The sequence below is a fragment of the Sinohyriopsis cumingii genome, chromosome 14, assembly GCF_028554795.1.
Source record: "Sinohyriopsis cumingii isolate HCF-2022 chromosome 14, ASM2855479v2, whole genome shotgun sequence".
Taxonomy (NCBI): domain Eukaryota; kingdom Metazoa; phylum Mollusca; class Bivalvia; order Unionida; family Unionidae; genus Sinohyriopsis; species Sinohyriopsis cumingii.
The window spans coordinates 37,969,885-37,990,195 of NC_142974.1; the positions used below are offsets into that span (position 1 = coordinate 37,969,885).

The 20,311-nt window shown below is 36.9% G+C and overlaps 1 protein-coding gene and 1 pseudogene across 2 annotated transcripts; both read right to left on the reverse strand.

Moving 5' to 3' along the window:
* Window positions 1-4,984: 4,984 nt before the first annotated feature.
* LOC149783603 (uncharacterized) lies at window positions 4,985-8,892 on the reverse strand (annotated as a pseudogene). Its single transcript, XR_016413628.1, has 4 exons — window positions 8,205-8,892; window positions 7,348-7,578; window positions 6,600-6,967; window positions 4,985-6,294 (listed from the first exon to the last, which is right to left on the reverse strand). The product of XR_016413628.1 is annotated as an uncharacterized LOC149783603 (transcript).
* A 1,863-nt stretch (window positions 8,893-10,755) lies between these two features.
* On the reverse strand, window positions 10,756-15,311 carry LOC149783604 (E3 ubiquitin-protein ligase TRIM45-like). The gene has a single exon (XM_089931856.1). The coding sequence runs from the start codon at window positions 15,199-15,201 to the stop codon at window positions 13,237-13,239; it is 1,965 nt and encodes a 654-aa protein (XP_089787982.1). The 5' UTR covers window positions 15,202-15,311; the 3' UTR covers window positions 10,756-13,236.
* Between the last annotated feature and the right edge of the window lie 5,000 nt (window positions 15,312-20,311).

Sequence of the window (20,311 nt, forward strand, 5' to 3'; positions counted from 1 at the left end):
CTATACTAGTTGTAGCACCTGTCAGTACAACCATGCCACCTGTAGTACCTATCTATACCACCATGCAAGTTATAGCATCTGCTCGTATTTCTATGCCATCAGGTTCTTGACCCAATAAGAATTACAAACTAAATTAGGTACATTTGGCTTAGTTGCAACAATTTTTGCTGAAAGTTGAGGGATGGGGGACAACAGAAATTAAAATATTGTAGTAACTTTCAACTTACTTGAATGGGACCAGATTGGATTTTCCTGCATCTAAGCATGCAAAGTATCCTCAGGAAATTCTATGTGAAGCAAGGTGCTATACAAGCTTGAATTTATATGAGTCATTTGAGTGCTGCATAACAAGGTGTACTTTTATAATTGGCATATATATTAACTTTAAAATTATGTCTTTGAGGCCATTGTCTGTAATGGATATGTGTGTTATAGTTGTCATATATATTAACTTTCAAATTATGTCTTTGAGGCCATTGTTTGTAATGGATATGTGTGTTATAAATGGCATATATATTAACTTTAAAATTATGTCTCTGAGGCCATTGCTTGTAATGGATATGTGTTATAATTGGCATATATATTAATTTTGAAATTAAGTCTGTGAGGCCATTGTTTGTAATGGATTTGTGTTGTGTGATGGAATTGAAACCCATTTGAGGGCATATTAAAATCATGAAACTGGTCTGACTTATTAGTGACAGTCTGAGATATAATTGATTGTACAATACATATTTAATAAACTCATTCTCTATATCTGTTTTGTGTACAAATTAATGACTGGACCAGGTGCAGTGAGAAATAAAGGTTATACTACTTGTAATATATTGCTTAAACAAGTCCCTTGAATAAACTGTATATCTCTGTTTGGGAATGAATGATGTTAAATTGGGCTAGGCAAAATGGAGCAATGACACATTATTTAGTTATAGGTGTAGGTGTCATGTTAATAAAAAGATGTCACATTTGATTATGTGTATATCTGTGAATACATATCTCATGATTTAAAACACTGATTTGTTTTCACTATCTTATTGCTTTAATACAACACTGGTGTTTTTTTACATGCATAATTGTTGATACTTAGCATTTTTGTTGCAAGATTATCATAGAGCCTAGAGTTTGCTCAAATTATGAATATGGATTTGATTTTTTTGTATACTATACTTTAATTTCATTGCATATATTTATTTTGAGTTAGAGTTTCATGACATGCTTTTATTTTGAATTTGAATTTCTTCATGTTTTTAATGTTCAGGGTGGAAAAAAAATTAAACGTATGGTTTTTAGATTTGTCCACACACACAGATATATATATTCACATTGATTCATGCATATCTTCTTGATTGAAATTAATATATATTTGACATCAAAAAGTTTTGCCATTTAGATAGGCAATGTAATGTTATTAAAAAGTGTATTGATTGGTGCCAAGGGCAGGGTCAAGTTAAAGTTAGCCCTGACCTTCATTTATTACACATGCTGAGCCATCTCTTCTGTGTTTAAAGTTTGACAAGTTAACATGTTGATTCATCTTTAATTTACAAATTTCTGCCATCATCCAACTTTCCTTTATTAAATTTGTGTTTTGCATACTCTCACTCATGGGGCTACCAAACTAATGCTCTGCCAAGACATACAACTGCTATGAACTGATTAATGAAATTTCATTTATCATAGAAACTATATGTAAATAATATTATTAGAAATAAAAATAATGATTATTTACTAAGTTAATATAAACCAGAGCTTATCAATTTCACTATATGATGTAATTATTGGCTTTACCATGGAAATATGAAACCTCGTGTTGAGTTACTAATTTTAGAACACTCTCTGCAATGTCAGCTTCATAAGTAAATATCTTAAATAATTCTTCATAATAATCCATGAATAAATATGTTTTTACTCTGTGTCTTTGTGCAACTATTCTTTCCAAGCATTGTCACTTTTAATTTTTATTTTGATTTCTATGGGCATCATTTGGTCCATCTCTTGGGAATACAACTCTCAGGGGTAATGCGCAACCATAACCAGGTGAGGAAATTCGTGATTCTGATTGGTTGATTAGGACTATAGATACTCAAAGCGTGAATTATGAAGGATGAATCGTTGACAGTCAAAACAGTTAATAATATTTTTTTGTGTGTTTGTATGTCTAGTGGCAAACAAATAACCTGGGTTAAAAGATATAAAGAGAGAACTTGGATGAGAGACCCAACTTTGTAGAAGTCCCCACTGGTAATTTTACAAACTCCGTAAAAATGTTCATAAAGGTAACAGTCCATCTATAACGTGGCAAAGGCAGCAAGTGTTTGGGTTGACCTCCTGGATTATGACCATAATATAATAGTAATGTTATGTAAGGATTTTGAAGAGAAATTTGCAAGCAACCAGATTCTCTTTATTACTTTCTTGTTTTGCTTGGCTTTTGTTTTTGGTTAAGTTTTCACATTACTTGGGAACCCAACCAGATGGTTACATGACCAGGTTTGGCTAAGGGTCCACCAAGGTTGTCAACGTTACACACCCAGTTGCTTAGTAAATTTAAATGCCCACCTATATAATGTGTAAGTCTTGTAAAGAAGACACATCTATGAACATTTTTCCTTGTAAATTTCATTTAGAATAATGAACATTTTTTCCGTTCAACAATATTTTATTTTTCAGAATGAAAAATAACCCAATACTGTAAAGTTTAATGAATTCATTATTTTTGCACAACCATTAAACATGAACTTCATTATTTAATAAAATATTCTTGTTTCTTGAGCATAGACTGACTTTGTTTGTAGTTAGTCTCTTGGTTATTTAACCACAATCTGACCAATAGTTACACTCCTTGTACAGTTGCCCTGCCATATCTGAAATTCCATTAACCCTGCATTCATGAACTCAGCAAAACAGTACTAAAGAATTCTGATGAGAAAAGTCAATTTTACAATATTTCATTACTCCATTCAACATAGTTTATGTTGGATGCATCAATAAATTATTTTGATGTGTCTTTGTTAGATAAAAGAATCAATTTCTCATAGAAAATAAAGTTTGCTTTTGTCCACTAACTGTCAGTCATCAGATCATTTATTATTGCTCCTTTTAAACTGCTTGAAGGATTGCCATGAAACTCTATGTACATATTCATCCCAAAGTCTGCTTGGTCCTAAATTAAAACTGTACTGCTAAGACAGTCAGTGTGGTAGTACCCTAGTAGCCATCTTGAAAATCTTATCACTACTCTAGCTGAATGAATGGTCTTGTCAACATGGGATTTCCTAAACACATTCATGTCTACTTGGTCGTAATTGAAAATGGTGCTGATCTGACATCCAATATGGCCAACACAGCAGTCATCTTGAAAATCTTGATATTGCTGCTACTTATGACCAGAATGTCATTAAAATGAAGGACTTCTAGTAAGAAAAATACTGTTCCATTCTGACATCCAACATCCAGTAAATCCTCCACATTGGCCATCTTGAAAGATATTATCGCTACTCCTCTTAATGGAAAGTCATATCAACACTGAGTTTATCAATATAAGACTTCTAACAATATCCAGTTGTGCATAATGAAAATCTGCTAACATCCAGTAAGGCTACCATGGCAGCCATCTTGAAAAACTTGTGCTCACTATTCCTCATAACACCATTGGGATTTTCAATAAAATACTGCTTAAATTGTATCTACTTTGACCAGCATAAAAATGGTCCACCAAGGATCTCAAATATGGCGATCATCTTGAAAACCATTTTGTTGCTACTCCTTCAAAATGGAAAGTAATACTGACATCAAATTTCAACTGGAAGACCAATTATGGTGGCAATCTTGACAGTCTTTGTATCGCTACTATGCTAGAACTGATGGTCATACACCACTCCCTCGATAACTCGCACACATCGGGGTCCAGAAACATCGACCGCACTATAAGTGAGGCGCGAGTTATCGAGGGACCTATAAAATAAGCCCAAAACCAATAAAGTGATTGACGACATAACGGAGAAATAGGGGGGGGGTGTTGGCAGATTATACTGTTGAATACTAACTTTATAATCATTCTGAGATTAAATGTTAATAAATATCTCTTCATAACAGTGTACTTTATTATTTCCTCATAGGACAACATTAATTTCAGGATAAATTACAGTATATTGAGGCGATCATCGAAAACATTATTCCACGTGGTTTCCGTTCGCTTAACATGTGTAGCACTTCACACATTGTGTACTACGTCAGTAATTTTTATGTTGAATTGGATACATTCTAGTTTTACTGTTTGATCCAAATTAGACGTTCTTTTATATACAAAAGATCGACTCTTTTCGAGAAACAGTGTCAATCGAACGATAGATAGATAAATATTTTTAAATGTGATAGAAGTAAAATGGAAAACAAAAACAAACAAGGGTTAATCAGTACAGACGTATTTAATTGGTCTACAAATTTTAAAACAATGTAAATTAGAACAAGTTAATACTTGCCGTTAGTGCCACGCTTGACAAATATCAATTCACTTTTTGAAAAAATCAGTTATTTGTGTGTGTGTGTGTGTTGCTCCTTGGTTTCTCTGCCGCCGAGCAAAATCCCTCAGATTTCTCAACTGCATGAGCTTTACGTAGTCAACATTTTGGGTCTCCAGCCACCTTATGGCAATATCAAAATATTTGATTGCTTCCTGTACAGAGGGCCCACCCCCACGGGTGCAACATCTGCGTCTGCATCACTTTCAACACTTGTGTTACTCCAGTTAGAATCGTCTTCTGCTGCAAATTTGTTCGCTATAGAAATAATTATAGTTTCATCTGACATGTATTCGGCTGTGGGGCAATCATTGTCAGCACAAATCCACTCCTCCATATCAAGAGAAACGCCCGTCTCAGGACCACGAGTCTGTACGAATTTCTCCCAAACAGCCTCGGCATTAATGACATCAGTTTCACTGAAACATTCGAAGTCACTATCATCGTCGTTGTCTCTGTTACTGTTTCAGACCTGTTTACCCATATATTTTCTTGTCAGTATTTTAAGCAATGTCAGTCAGTATTTTAAGATGGCAGTCAGTATTTTCATTCAGTGTCTCTAACATCACAACACAGCACACGTCACCTGTGAAACTGCTCACAAATAGTAGACACTATCAATACACTATAATTACCATTATTTACTATTGCACAACATGCAGACTATATAATATTCTATAAATAAGTCTTCGTTTGTAAAGACGCTGGTATTCAGGCAATTCTGTGTATCAAGGCAAAATCGTCAGAAATTAAACACCACTGACTTTAATGAAGGCTTTAGTTAGTCTATGGGTTTTTAATGGCTACATAATAGGCACTCTTTATCCTATCCAGCTGGTCATCTGTCAACTCTTTGGTAAAATTCTTTGCTTTTGATTTCAGGACCAATAAAGCCTCAATGGTCTGATTAGCTATTGAGGATCTCTGATCAATAACATTTTTCCTAACACAGCTGAAAATGCGTTCACAAGCAGCACTGCTATGAGGCACAGTGAGTAAGCTCAGCATGGCATCACACAAAGACTGGAGATCAGGTTCCTTGGCAGAAACAGCAATCCAAAATTCATCAATTCTGTTTTTCAAACACACTGAGATTTACATTGACTGGTACCGGCAAAACTGCTCTATGATGGTATCAGCAGTTACACTTGGTGGTAACAAGCATGGAAATCTTTTCAGAAAGTAATGTAAATTTACTGATTTTGCTGTTACTTGATTCCTAGGATCCACAACACAAATGTGTTGAAGCAGGGGGTCTTGTAGTGGCAGCTTCACCAAAAGATAGGCACAGATTGCTTCAAAGTAAGCCCTCACCGAGGAATAAAAGTCTGTTATTCTGCTCTTTCGCAGATGATTTTCTTCTGCTTTGCCCAGGAAATCTCTTGCTTCTCCTCCAATTAAAAGGTCTTCATCATCCTTTTGTTTCTGTCGATCTTTGAAACGGACCTCCTCCACAGTATGATTCAAAATAGCATCTGGCTTAATAAAACGGCTGTATAGATCAGTTAAGAGATTACACAGCAATGGCCGCACCTCATGGATCATGGGGTCCTCTGCTTGTAATTTCAAAAGGACTTTTTCAAATGCCTTGATGGTATAGCTGAGAAATAAACAATATAGCCTGTTTGTCGGAGAACGAACGAACTGGAAAATAACATCAACCTTCTGTGCAGAGTAGCCCCTCTCTTCAGATTTTCCTGGTTTTTTCTTCTTCTGTTCTTCATGGAAGAAATGCTTCAATGGATCCCAATTTTCAAGCAGTCTTGCAAGGCATCTGAAAAACAAGAAGGCAACAAATTTGAGAAACTGCATAAATCAATATATTTATAAATTTATTCTGACCAGAAATTGACATTAAGGGCATTGACTATATAGTAGATTAACTATTTAAACAATGTACATGTAGCTGAAACATGGAAATGATTATTACAGTGTAAATGAATTGATGGCATATAACTAATGAAACTACAAAGATTCTGATCAGGAAGTCAACAAATCGGAACCTTTCATTACATTCAAAACCTCAACGACAGTTTGCTAACAAATATTATTGCGAATAGTAATCCATCAGTGTCATACCTTCCAATGCTCAGCCATCTGGTTCTTCCATGCTTGAGCATCTTTTTTTGTTCGACGTCATATAGTCCCTGAAGTTCTTTCAGATTTGACTGCCGGACTGTACTTTTTTTTAAAGGAGTAAAAGATGTCTACCAGGACTTCATCAACTGGTGGCAGGCACTCTGCACCTCTTTTTGCTGCAAGATGAACTAGGTGAAGGGTGCAGGCAGACAAGAAGACTTCAGGCTGTTCCTTCTCCACAAAGGATAAAACTCCTTTCTTCTTCCCAGTCATTACATTGGCATTGTCAGATCCAAATGAGATGCAATTCTTCCATGGAATCCCACGGATGAAAAGCTCTTTGTGCACAAGATCAAAGATCTTTTCACCTGAAAAAGACATATACATAAACAATCAGAATGCAAATGGTGGAAAAGACAATAAAGAAAAATAACTTTAAAGAAATTTTGACACTTAATATTCTCAAAATCAATACAGAGAAGAATGATGAAATTGTTTTGAACAGAAATAACGAAATACCATATCAAGGGAACAAGATACTAATGTTGTAAAATGAAGCACATAAAGCCTATACCTTGTAACAAAATGTTCAGTCCGATCTTTAGTTTTATAGATAATGATTTAAAGAAACTAGCAAGACAACCTATCATTATCAATAATCCCGATCTGAGCAGGTGTCCTTTGAAAGGCATCACTATCTCCTCCCTGAAAAGTAGTTTTAAAAACATGTAACTAAAACATTTCTCACCAGTAGCAGAACCTTCACATACAGGTAGTGCCAATAGCTCTGAGCTGACCTGTCCTAATTCTGACTGCTTGGTTCGAACCACAAGAGGAAACTGTGTCTTGTCACCTTCATTGCTTCCATCAGTGGCAATGCTGAATGGGAACTTTATCATGCGTGCAGTTAGGTCACTCATCTGAATTGTTGACATTTCCTTTATAACAGCAGTTGCTTTGTTGCGACAGCACCTCATTCCTAAAGAACGCCAGCAATAACATTACAAAATGGAAACCACTGGCAGAAAGTTTATATTATGAAGCCTATTATTTACCAAAAAAACCAAAGCATTTCAGATATTATTCTAATATCTGCAAACTAATTAACTAAGGACAGAGTATAGCGAAGATACATACAACTGTAATAACGTGCATAACCTGAATTTTTTAATATATTTAACATTTACACCGAGATCATTGCATTTAGTATCTACATCTATGAAATTCTATCCTATTTTGATAATTTTTTTTTTATAGTCAATGCTATTTATGGAAATATTTAATGTTTAAACAAGTTTAGCAGCTTTCATGCATCTAGCAAACACAGCAGTGGGGGGGGGGGGCGGCGATTCTTTGACCTTAAACTGTGATTGTTTAGTTTCCGTTTTAATTTTTATTTTAAAAAACTATTTTTAAAAAAACAAGTTTGGATCTGATATGAAAGGAAAAAGAACCCACATCGGTCTAAGGACAATGTGTCAATCTGAAGTTATAAGATTAAGAGTGTGCATCTGTGTTTGTGTGTGTGTGTGTGTGTGAGAGAGAGAGAGAGAGAGAGAGAGAGAGAGAGAGAGAGAGAGAGAGAGAGAGATTGTTTCTAAATACCTTGTGCAATTTTGGAATCTGGGAACATATTTTTCATTGCTTCCGTCAACTTGTCGGCTGTGCTCAATGACAAATTCATATTTACGATAATCTCCCATAAAATCGCCTCAGCACGGGTTATTTGCTTTTGAAATATGTGTTGATCACTGACTTCCTTTCCCTTCATCATCGACAGAATATTTCTATTTCCCTTCACTAATGATGCCAATTTCGCATGATTTTCGGATTCCACATGCCGTGAACAGTCATTCCTTCCACCATGTGCGCAGGAAAAATCAACGTTGCAAACAGTGCAAAGCACAAAATGTTCTCCTTTGGACGATGGTTTCAGGCATGGCCACAGAGTATGATAAACTGGAAGAAAATGCTGTTTTCTATGTTTCGACTTTGCATTTTCATCATCAGAATCCTGCTGACACTTTCTTGTCGGCGGCATTTTCTTTGTTTAAATAACCGGATGTTGAGCATGTTAAAATCAGTGATGTGGCGCAAATTGCGGACACGGACACGGACCAAAGAGACGAGACAACGAAACGAACCGGAATTAAAAAAAACGTAAAAAAATAATTTAAAAAAATAAAAAAAATAAATGCAACCTCAAATCGTATTTTCAGATCAATGACCGTAGGACCGTACGGATGGGCCTTATTCCGTACAAATACGGTCAAATACGGATGGGTAAACAGGTCTGCTGTTTTGCTTTACGTCAAAGGCAGCTCCAAGACCCTTATTCCAGCACCCGAGGTCTCTTGTAATCGATTTTTTTTAATGCAACAAACACTTCCCCAAGTTGTTGATCAAAACAAAGCCGGCATATACATGTAATTAGGTTCTCGCAGAAGTACTCACGGGTTTCGATGTGACGGTCGATTGACTCTTTTCATGTTTTCAATGAACATAATATGTTGTGATTATAATGTTTACACTGAAACGGAATTAAAGGATTAGAACGTGACTTTCACACAGGAAGACGTTTAACTGGTGTTTATTTCATTCTCTGTTGCCACCTGTTAGCATTTACCAGAAGTTTTCATTGATAGCTATTTCACCAGATAGTTTATTTACAGTATACTGACAACTATTTATCATAAAAACTTACATAATATATGATATCTTTAAACAGAGGTCTCGCTAGGATATTAAAACTGGGTCTTTCTGCCTCTGAAGTCAATCACTAAATATCGGTACATTTTCTCACTCGGCCGCTAGTCAAAGCCTTTGAACTAGCCGCCTAGCTCTTGCATCATGTTCTTTTTTTTTTAATGTACTCTTATAAAATGGCAACAGTACATCAAAGAGTCTTTCAGTCACTGAATTCTGTCATTGTAAATATCAGCACAGTTAACTGATCAACACATTTTCCCACAAAGCAGGTGGCTGAAACAGGACCGGCAAATCTTTGAATTTTCCCGCGCACCTATTACATGCATATGGAGGACTCCCGCCTCAGTGATTTTCTGCGTCCCAGATCAAAAAGTGGCGTCCAAATACGCGTAATTAAGCGTTTTCGAGATCTCTGAAATTAATTCTTCTTTAGAACTTGCAAATTTCAAAATATGGATTTACGGGAATTAATCACCATTTTCGATGATAAAACGAGCAATGTATCAAGGTTTAATTTATCAATTCTTATCGTAATTTTTTCAAGTTCAGCATATTTTAAAGACATTTTAAATACATTTTCTCTGGAAAAAATCGGGAGCCAAGACGGACACCGCGTTATAAGCGGGATCGCGAGTTATCCGGGCGCGAGTTATCGAGGGAGCGGTGTATCAAGATAGGTTTTCTCTTTGAACCGAAATCAGAAGGTTGCCCAGCAGACATGGAATATGGATAATGCAATGAACATGTTGAAAATCTATTCACTATTTCTCCTGAACAGATGTAATACTGGCACAAGGTTTTCACCAGAAGTCTTCTGGTATCTAGTTTGTGCTCAGTGAAAAACACTGTAGCTGAGCTAACATCCTGTTTGTACTGGGTTTTCCTGTGTTACTCTTCCATCAGTTATACTGGCCTCCATGTACCTATCATACATCAGCGTCAGTCATGTAACTAATTATTAACATATATATGGATTCATACTGCACTATGATATCAAATGTAGGTCAATATAGCCGTATTTTGAAATTCAATGGATGCTCTACACAATTTTGTTGTATAGCAGCTCTCGCATTGGTCCTTAGGCATTCATTAAAAAAATGTATGTGTTATGACACGGGAAGTACTGAATCAGAGGGTAGGTTATTGTGACCTAACATTAACACTGCTGTACACCTTTTAAGTTTAGGTCAGTTCCTAATGCAGTGTTGCATATATAATCATGAAACTTGATGTGCGTGAATCCTCAGAATTAAAACACCATCATATAAAATGTAGGTCGCTGTGATGAACTGGTTAAAAAAATGACAGCTTCATTACACTTGCGATGATGGAAGTTGTGAATCTTATGTAAACAGCATGAATTTCACTGTAAAACAATTTTGAGATTGTAACGAACAGACCCCTGATTCTCCATTACCTTTTTATGAAGAATAAACAAACAAATAAATAATATAATTAGCTTTAATGAAAGTATAAACCATTGTGCAAATACAGCTGAACTGAAACTGCTGGAGCAATGAATATAAATTTTGGGTTTCCTCTGGCATTGGATGGCAAGTCAACACAGACTTATGGGTTGAATGGGAGTTCCGTAGATATGTCTTCCATGCTTTCATGGTTCAAATCCCAGACTTGGCCAATGTGGGTATGTGAGAAAGCTTGCCAGTAGCTTCACAATGGTCAGTGGTTCTTCTAGGGTCTTTCTGGGTTCTTCCACCACCAACTGACCAAAATGTATAGCCTGTACTGTTCTGAAAAATGGTGTTAAATAACAACACAGTAGCAAACGAAACTGTTCTAATTCACATTAAAATAACATTTTACTTACAACCATAACAGTGCTACATTGTAACTAACAGTATGTTATGCAGTTTTACCATTGTAGTGACTAACATATCCCATCAATCAAGTAATATATGTATGTATGTATGTATGTATGTATGTATGTATGTACGTAGAGAGAAGAATCCATGCCTTAGAGATGAGATGTTATCAAAGGATCCTTAAAAGATAAACCTCATCTCAAATGAGGAGATGCGCATTAGAATCCAAGGTGCAGATGGACCCTATCAATATCTGCTCACTACCATAAAGAAACGCAAACTAAGACAGTATGCTCACATCTCACACTCAACAAACCTGTCAAATAGAATCCTACAGAGCATAGTGAGGGTAAATAAGAAACGAAGCAAATAGAATAGATGGGAAAATAATATTAAGAGTGGACAGACATGGACTTCGAAAAGGCCCAAAGAATATGGAGATTGTTGCAAAGTCATCAGTGGCACCCCTACGACCAGCCAGGTTATGGAAGAAATTTAATGAAAAATGAATGAAATGTACGTATGTACGTATGAATGTATGTATGTATGTACAAATAGCAGTTACTAAAATGTCAAGTTGTATTCAAAATTAGTTTAAGGCTCATTTGCATTATTTTATGCTATATTTATATTTTTTCCATCTCCAATCATGTACAAGGGAAAATAGATGATGACGATGATGATGGTGATTATTAGTTTAATAACAAGTTTGTTTCTTATAGCAATTATTACAAGCAAAGACTTTATACTTTTCAACCATTCAGTATCAATGAGTTCCTGATATTCTCTGTAGAGTATGATGTTGAAAAGAAATATGTTGTGGCATACTTGCATTATTAAACTATCTGATATTACATATAACATGATATGCAGGTTTGTCAATCCATTAAAGAGAGGTATTAAAAACTATTGTAATAACTGACATAATAGTAGACATCTTTGAAGCATCTGATCCACACACTTTTCGTTCCGAGACAAAATTGTACAAGAAGTCTTCTCTTAAAAGTCTGCTTAGAATATGATCAGCGGTTTATGGGTATAACAAGATTTTGGAAATGGCTATCATGGTAGATATCACCATTTTCATTTTGGAGTAACTGGATCTTGGAATAAATGTGTCTATAGCTCTTGATTAGTAGAAAGAACAATGAAAACCTGATGCAGGAAAAAAGATCATCACAGCAGCTCTTCTGGTATAAGAACAGTTGTGGATGTTATTGTTGTTTCGTGTTTAACACCATTTTCCAGTGCATGATAGGCTGTACATGGTGGTCAGGAGGAAGAACCCAGGAAAACCCCTGACTCACTGGAAACTACTAGCAAGCTTTTCCACATACTACATTGACCTAGCCTCCAACCCTCATGGGAAGATGCAAGATGGCAGTGATCTATAAAGGCTGGCACTTTTGACCTTGGCCACTAGTATATGACTAGTATAACCGTTATACAGTAGTACTGCTATTACTACTACTATTATTTTAAGATAACGGTTAGCTGTGAATATCAATATTAATAATAATAACCATCCATATCTCTTTGTGAAAAACTGATGGAATGACCTAAACATTCTGTATTTGTGTCATGACAGAAAATGCCAGAATATCAAGGATAAAACTATAAATCTTTCCAACAACTCATTACACTATAAACAGTCTTAATTTATATTTTCTAGATCAATATCATGTAGAGATCTACTTGCAACAAATGGTACTGTATTAGGAATTATTTGGGAATACTTCAAACATTTCAAAAGTTGTCTTATTAAGATTATACAAAAATTCACAAATTAATTTCAAAGCATCATCATCTTGTGAATAATAAAAACAACAGAAAAGTGATAACAATCATAATAATCATAATTTTATTATTATTAAAAACAATACGATTGCAAAAATTTTGATAATAATGGTCCTTTTCATTCTTGTCAACAGTGGAAAAAAAAAAACACCTGGAAAAAATTCAATTTAAGTGATACACTCAAGTTCATTTGTTCTATTTTCTCATATCATGAGTTTCAAAAAATCTGTTCATGTATTTAATGGAACATACTGCCTGCTAATTATGCCAAAATAAAATGGTTAATAAGATTTTAACAGACACTGATCTCATTTTAGTTTGTAGGTGTAAAGTTTTTTATCTGAATCACTTGTCACAAGAAACACACATTCTTGCCTGTCAAAGCAAATTGCCCTAGGTTTGTTAGGCACTCCAGTTGTTATCAGCTGCAGTACAGATCCACCAGGAGATAACTGATGAATGTTATTAGAGTTGTATCCAAGAACACAGACGTTGTCATCTCTGTCCACACTGATTCCGAACGGATATACAAGACTGTCTGGACTGTATGTGAATTGCTTGGTGCCATCCATGTTAAAGCAGAGAAGGGAATTCTTGATAGGCACTGTGATGTAAACTCTTGTTCTAGCACTATCTAAAGCTACATAGTTCCAGTGTCCAGATGGAGCATCATACTGAAAACAAGACTTTACCTCTCCACCCTTGGTAATCAGACTCAGCTGATAAATGTTATTACCACAGTTTCCTGTCACAAACATTTCTCCTTTCATACCATCTGCAATTCCATAGCAACTATGGACAGTGGTTACCATCTTGACTGGTCTGATGATATCATTCCTAATGGACATAATCTGGATTTTGTTCTGATCAGGTATGGTCAGTGCTACTTGGTGATCATCTACTACACATATGTCCACTGGACTTCCTGTCAGTTTGTAGCTTGCAATAAATTCATAGGAAGGGCTCAGGAGAATACATTGTTGGTTGGAACAATTAGCCAGCATCACTTTGTTACTAGGGAGAAATGTAACACCAGTAAAACATTGTTCACTTATACTAGGAAGTTCAACATCTATTACATCAGCTTTCTCAACCTGACAGTCTTTTATTTGCTTCTGCAATGATATAGGCAACAAGGCCGACTTTGTTTTGGAAAGTATTTTTCCAACATCAGATAAAGAAAGGGTCAAAATGGATTCCACCTGAGGAGCAAATTCCAGTTCTACTGTAATTGTGTTAGTCATCTCATAGTTTTCTCTGATCTGACTGTAATAAGGCAATAATTGCGACTTGATCTTTTCTGTCATTAGAAACTTTTGTATGTCACTCCCGTATTTGTGAACTGTTTCAAAGAGAAAATGAGAATTCCTTACTGCATGAACTAATGCCAGGCATTGATGATTAGTTTCTTGTTTTATCATAGCCTCTTCTTTGTAGATTCTGCTCCCTTCTGTTTTCACCGTTTTCTCTAAATCGTCTAGGACTGCATTCATTTTCTTTCGCATGTCTCTAATGTTTTTCTGGAGTCTATTAACTTGGGACTTCAAATCATTTACACTGGACTCATTTATCTCAATAAACTTCTTTAAATGAGTTTCTATGTTCTTCAGTTCTCCACTGATTTTCTCTGGTATAATTTCATGCAGCAGATTATGGAGTTCATCATTCAGATCGATAACTTTGGGGCAAGTCTTGTGGCTATTGAAATAACAAATGGCACAGCATGCAAACTTGTGCTCTCTGCAGTAGAATTTGATATCCTCTCGATCGTGTTCTGAGCAGGTAAAACCCTCCGCACATTTCATAACATTTTCCATGTTACTAGTTAAATCTTTAATCTTAACAATGGTATGATTCTTTGAGACAGTTTGTTTCCTATGAAATTTCATGCAGTCTGCACACATGGCCTCCTTACATACTGCACAGAACCCTTCTGCCGGGACCGTGGCGCCTTCAGCGTTACAGGCATCACACAAACGGTCTACTTTCGATTTCGCTGGTAAGATTGATTGTAGAACTGTGTTAGCTGAAAACAGAGAAGCCCATTCACTTGTCGGTTTATCACGCTTTTTAGGACTTACCATTTTTCTACATACCGGACAGTGGATATAACGCAGCTTCTTGTACTTTGTAGCTTCTGTTGTTATATAGGATTGCAGACAACTATGACAGAAAGTGTGAGCGCATGGTAGCAGTCTGGGTTGATTGAAGGGCCCCAAACATATAGAACAATGTTGTTTATCGTCAGTGTCTTTTTGGGTAGTCTCCATCATTAATAATACGAATATTGATTTGATTTGCTGAAAAAGGTAGTTCTGACTACCTAGAACGTTGTCAAAGTTGCACAAACAAAAACTGCTTGCTTTGCACCGTTGTTTCTTGTTTCAAGATAAAGATAGACTGGTACCCGAATTATGATGGAACTCGCTACATTAATAAGACGCAGGCAGAAAACGCTCGGGCGTTTATGTCAATGAGTGGTGGAAAAAGTAGAAACAATAATTATTCCCTTTAAAGAAGATATTTTTTGTTCCTATATTAATATGGAGGCGATTGATCCCATAATTCAATGCATATATGCTAATAATCATGTGCATGCATTTTCTATTATTATATGCTGCATATTCTATCCTGCATTATTCGATTTGAAATTTACATTATTTCTATGCTGTATATTATTTTGTATTATTCTGTTGTGCATTTTCGATATGTGTAGAATTCACTTTCTTGATTGTATCTTGACATCTGCCAATATTTATTACTGAGTTTATTAAGTATGCAGTACTGCAATTTCCTGTCTTCTGATTTCGTTTGAGCGATTGTATGAAGCAGCAGAGAGACTGAGCCCACCAACTATTCCGTCCAACAGAACCCGCTATCGAGAACACTTTTGATAGAGGGTCTTATTTCACAAAATATACCCTCTATTCAGAAAACTATGATAAATAAGACTTCTCTGCTGACTAGAAGAGTTATTTCATGAAAAATAACTAACTATAAAAATACTTCTTGACTCCGGGGTCTACTAGACAAAACACTTGGTGGCTCAGTCTCTCTGCTGCTATTGATTTAAATATTCTAGGATTTCTGTCGTGAATTAAAAATTTAAGTTAACAATAATGGCCAACGTCGGAGAAGCACATTCCGCTAGACTAGCTCGAGAGCGACTAGAAGCAATAATAAAATTTCTTCCTGTACGAGATAGTGTCAGAGAAAATTTACAAGCACGGCAGCAAGCACAAGTTGAATTTGCAACAGGAGGAGAAGAATTATTTAAACCCGTCACAACAGCTACTGAAAAAGCTGCGGTGGTCACTGAAAGAGCTTTATTGGGAGATGAAAAGGGTATTCTTCCAGTGTTAAAACGAACCGCTGAGCAAACTGAAAAGATTGTAAGGAGAACCAAACAAACAAAAAAGATTTTACGAGAGCTTCCAACTTATATAGCTGCAGCTCAACCTCCACCCACCGCTGTAGCTCAACCTCCACCCACCGCTGAAGAAAGCACTAAAGTCGCCAAAGCTGCTGCGCCCAAAGCAGCAAAGGAAATTGTTGAACTAACTGCAAAATTTGATCCGGGTTTTATTAAAGTCCTTGAAAACACACCAGAAGAAAAATTACCTGAAGTGATATTAGCTGGTTTATATAGCAAAAAAAAAGTTTTAAACAAGAAATATGAGTCCACGATTAATGACAATTTTGCTAAATGGGCGTATCGTATATACTACGACAAGAAAACGGTCAAATCTAACGATCCAACATACGCAAAACTTACAAATGCAATAAAGAAACTTGACAAAAGTAGACGACAAGGACCTCCACCTCCCTATTCACCGCCATTGGAGGAGCGTCCAGATGAAAAAGATGATGATATTCTCAAAGATCTTGGCTTATATGGAGCTACAGGTAGTGGTCTTGGTGGTCACATTACTTGTCCTGATAATATCATCAATGATGTATCACGGCTAGAGTTCTCTTAGGAGGAAGGCGTGCCGGAAATAACTCACCAGAAATAATTAATGAAGCGGCTGATATCTGTCAGCGATTATTTCGCGGCGGCATCATGGATACTCACATCTATCGAGAGCTCATCGACGATTAGAGAAATAACAGTTAAATAAAATGATCGTACACAATTCTCATCGTAGACCAGTCATGGTCAGGGTGGTAAATTCACGAGTACCCGTATACAGGATGACTTATGGAAACGGATTAGGCGATGTTGTTCAGGGTTTATTTGCGAGGATGGCACCTAAAGCAATACCGATCGCAAAACAATTATCGATGAAAGCCATTGATGTTATTAAAGATAAAGCTATTGGCGCTGTTGGTAGCGCTGCCAGTAAAGCATTTCAATCAGTCAAGGATAGACTAGCACGACTGATACGTAGAAAACCTCCGCCGATAAAATTACCAGCCACCGCAGACATGCCAGCAAATGTTAGTAAAGTAATAAATGAAGCCGCAAATCAAAAACTAGCATCGCTGATAAATCCTGAACAAATAAACACAAGTTTGATTGCGGGAAGTGGTCTTCGTTTTAGACGATAACTTCTATAATAAAATGTTTAAATGGGAATCCGACCCAGCATTCGACATAGACGAACCGGTTCTTAAAAATGAATTAGTGCGTGATTATCAGTAGTACTCTTATGACGCACGAGAACCAAATAAACGAGGACGAATTGAACTTCAGGTTCAGGATACAAGTAGATATTTCCTGCCCGTTGAAGCATTTATTGAGGTAGAAGGTGAAATTATAAAAACCGATGACACAGAATACGGACCCAATGTTAAAATCGGTTTTGTCAATAACGGAATTATGGCCTTGTTTGATAGTGCTATCTACATGATTGATGGAAAAAATATTGAATCAATTCAGAAGGATGTCGATGTTGCTACAACAATAATTGGTCTAGCGAGATATTCTGATGATTATACAAGATCAGCTGGTCCATCAATGATGTTTGCCAAGGACACTTATAATCATCCTAACAGTGATCAGGACGATATTAGACGACCAAGAAACTTTGCCAACGCAGCTGACGCTGATGTGAATCCGGTGGTTCACGGTGCTAATGCAGAATTTAATTTAGGTTTCGCTGCACGTAAACAAATGCTAAAAGGTAATCGTAGAAATTTTTCATGTGCGATTCCGCTGTCGCATATCTTTGGATTTTGCAGAGATGTCAGAAAGGTGATTTTTGGAGCAAAACATACAGTCGTGCTTGTTAGAAAAGCCGACGACAATGATGCGCTATGGCGACCTCTAGGTGACGCTGGTAAGGTAAACATAACAAAACTATCACTGTGGATGCCGGTAATGACTCCTGCAATTACTGAAGAACAGCCACTGCTTTCTTTTATGGATCAAGGTGGTAAAGTGCTGCTATCGTGGCTTACAACAACCACAGATAGTATTCAAAGTACCAATAACGGTTTATTCACATGGCATATAGCATCACAGCAGGGGGTTGCCGCGCCGCGACATATTTTCATTGCTCTTCAGGATGCTGCACGGGTGGGTAATGAAACACGTTCGCATATGATATTTGATCAACTTGGCATCACTGACGTTTCTCTGAGAATAAACGGGCATCAAGAACCGTCTGAGAACATACTGTTAAATTTTGGTAATAATCATGTTGCACGTGCATATCAACGATTGACAAAGTATCTAGCGCGTGATCTAAATATCGACACTGGTTTGCAAATATCACAGTTGGATTTTATATCTCATTATCCAATCTATTACTTCTCGCTGGAGCATCTTGATTTAACCAGACAGTCTGTCGTTGATATTCACTTTCGGGCTACCGTGAATAGAGACGCAGGAGTTATAGCTAATTACAGAGCAATCACGGTCATACTTTCCGATAAAGCAATGTTGCTTGAAGGTGCTGGCGGCCGAATGATACTCGTTGATGCACCAGTAGAAAATACGTAATATTTTCCGAAGATACGTAACAATTAGATCAATCTCGTATGAAATAAAATGTCATACAGTCATGTTAATGTCACACTGACTCCTGGTCAGGTGAAGAAATTACAATCGAAGAACTCGAGCACATGTGGGACAGCGATAACACTAAAACACGATCAGCTAATGGGCGGTCCAAACAAACTGTCATTAACTAAAACCCAACTAAAACATTTCAATAAAGCAGCGCAGGCAACGACTGGAGTTCGACTTGATCTCTCTCCAGCCGCGGTCAAAGATATGGTTAAAACAGGCGGTATATTTCCTCTTCTCGCCGCGATACCAGCGTTGATTGCCGCAGCAGCACCAGCAGTCGTCAAAGCTGCGGCGTTAGGAGCAGTTGGAACCGCAGCTGGAATGGCACTAAAGAAAGCAACTGGTGGAAAATATAAGAAACAAGGAGGAAATATACTATCAGCACTTGTTGCACCACTTGCAGCTGCAGCACTCGGTAGAGCAGCACACCGCAGAGTTGGAACATCTCCATTACATGGACCACTGATTCCCCATCTACTTTCCAGGCCTGATGTTTTGTCAGCATTATAACAACGAACAGCATCCGGATACAAAAAAAAAGAGGGGGGCCGGCCTAAGACTTCCAGGAACTCCGCCATCATGGTACCCAAAAAGGTTTTGAAAACACAAGGTGTTTCTGTTTCACTTCCAGCGTCCAACTTTGATTTACTTGATGCCGCTAAACGATTACGCGTAAAACATTTCAGAGGTGTCTTTATACGAGATCAATTACCAGCACGACCGAATAATCCAGAAACAGGAATTATTAATCTTGATAACGGCGATGGTCCAGGAACTCACTGGGTTGCTTACGCGATCGATCCACGTGGAATTATCTATTTTGATTCGTACGGGCTAGCACCACCAGTTGAATTCCTTCGATATGTATCCCCGTTAACAACGTCAGCAGCGGTTTGGTACTCAACGCTGCCAACACAAAACACTAACCGATCCTCCGATATGTGGCCGTGAAGTATTAAATGTTCTTGATGCAATCTCGAAATCAGCGAATTCTCCTCACAAAGTCGTGCATAAATACACCACAGATGTGATTTCCAAATTTAAACAACCCCATAACTAATAATGGTTGATATTTACGGAAGATCAAGCAGAACAAAGGAAGAAAAGAAAAGATATCGATTTATCAAAGTATGCGACCAAAGATGAAATTGATAATCTTTTAACGTTAACCGGAATAGACCCAGATGAGGTTGTAATTTTTCAAGATCGACATGGCAAGCTAAAAACCAGTAACATTAAGTTGAATGACATAATTCGCAGGGTTATTGGAGCTACCACAGACAACATCGTTGTATTCAATGACAGCGGCAGAATCAGAGATTCGCTGATATCAATCGCGGCGCTTCGAGATGATGCACGAAAAGCCG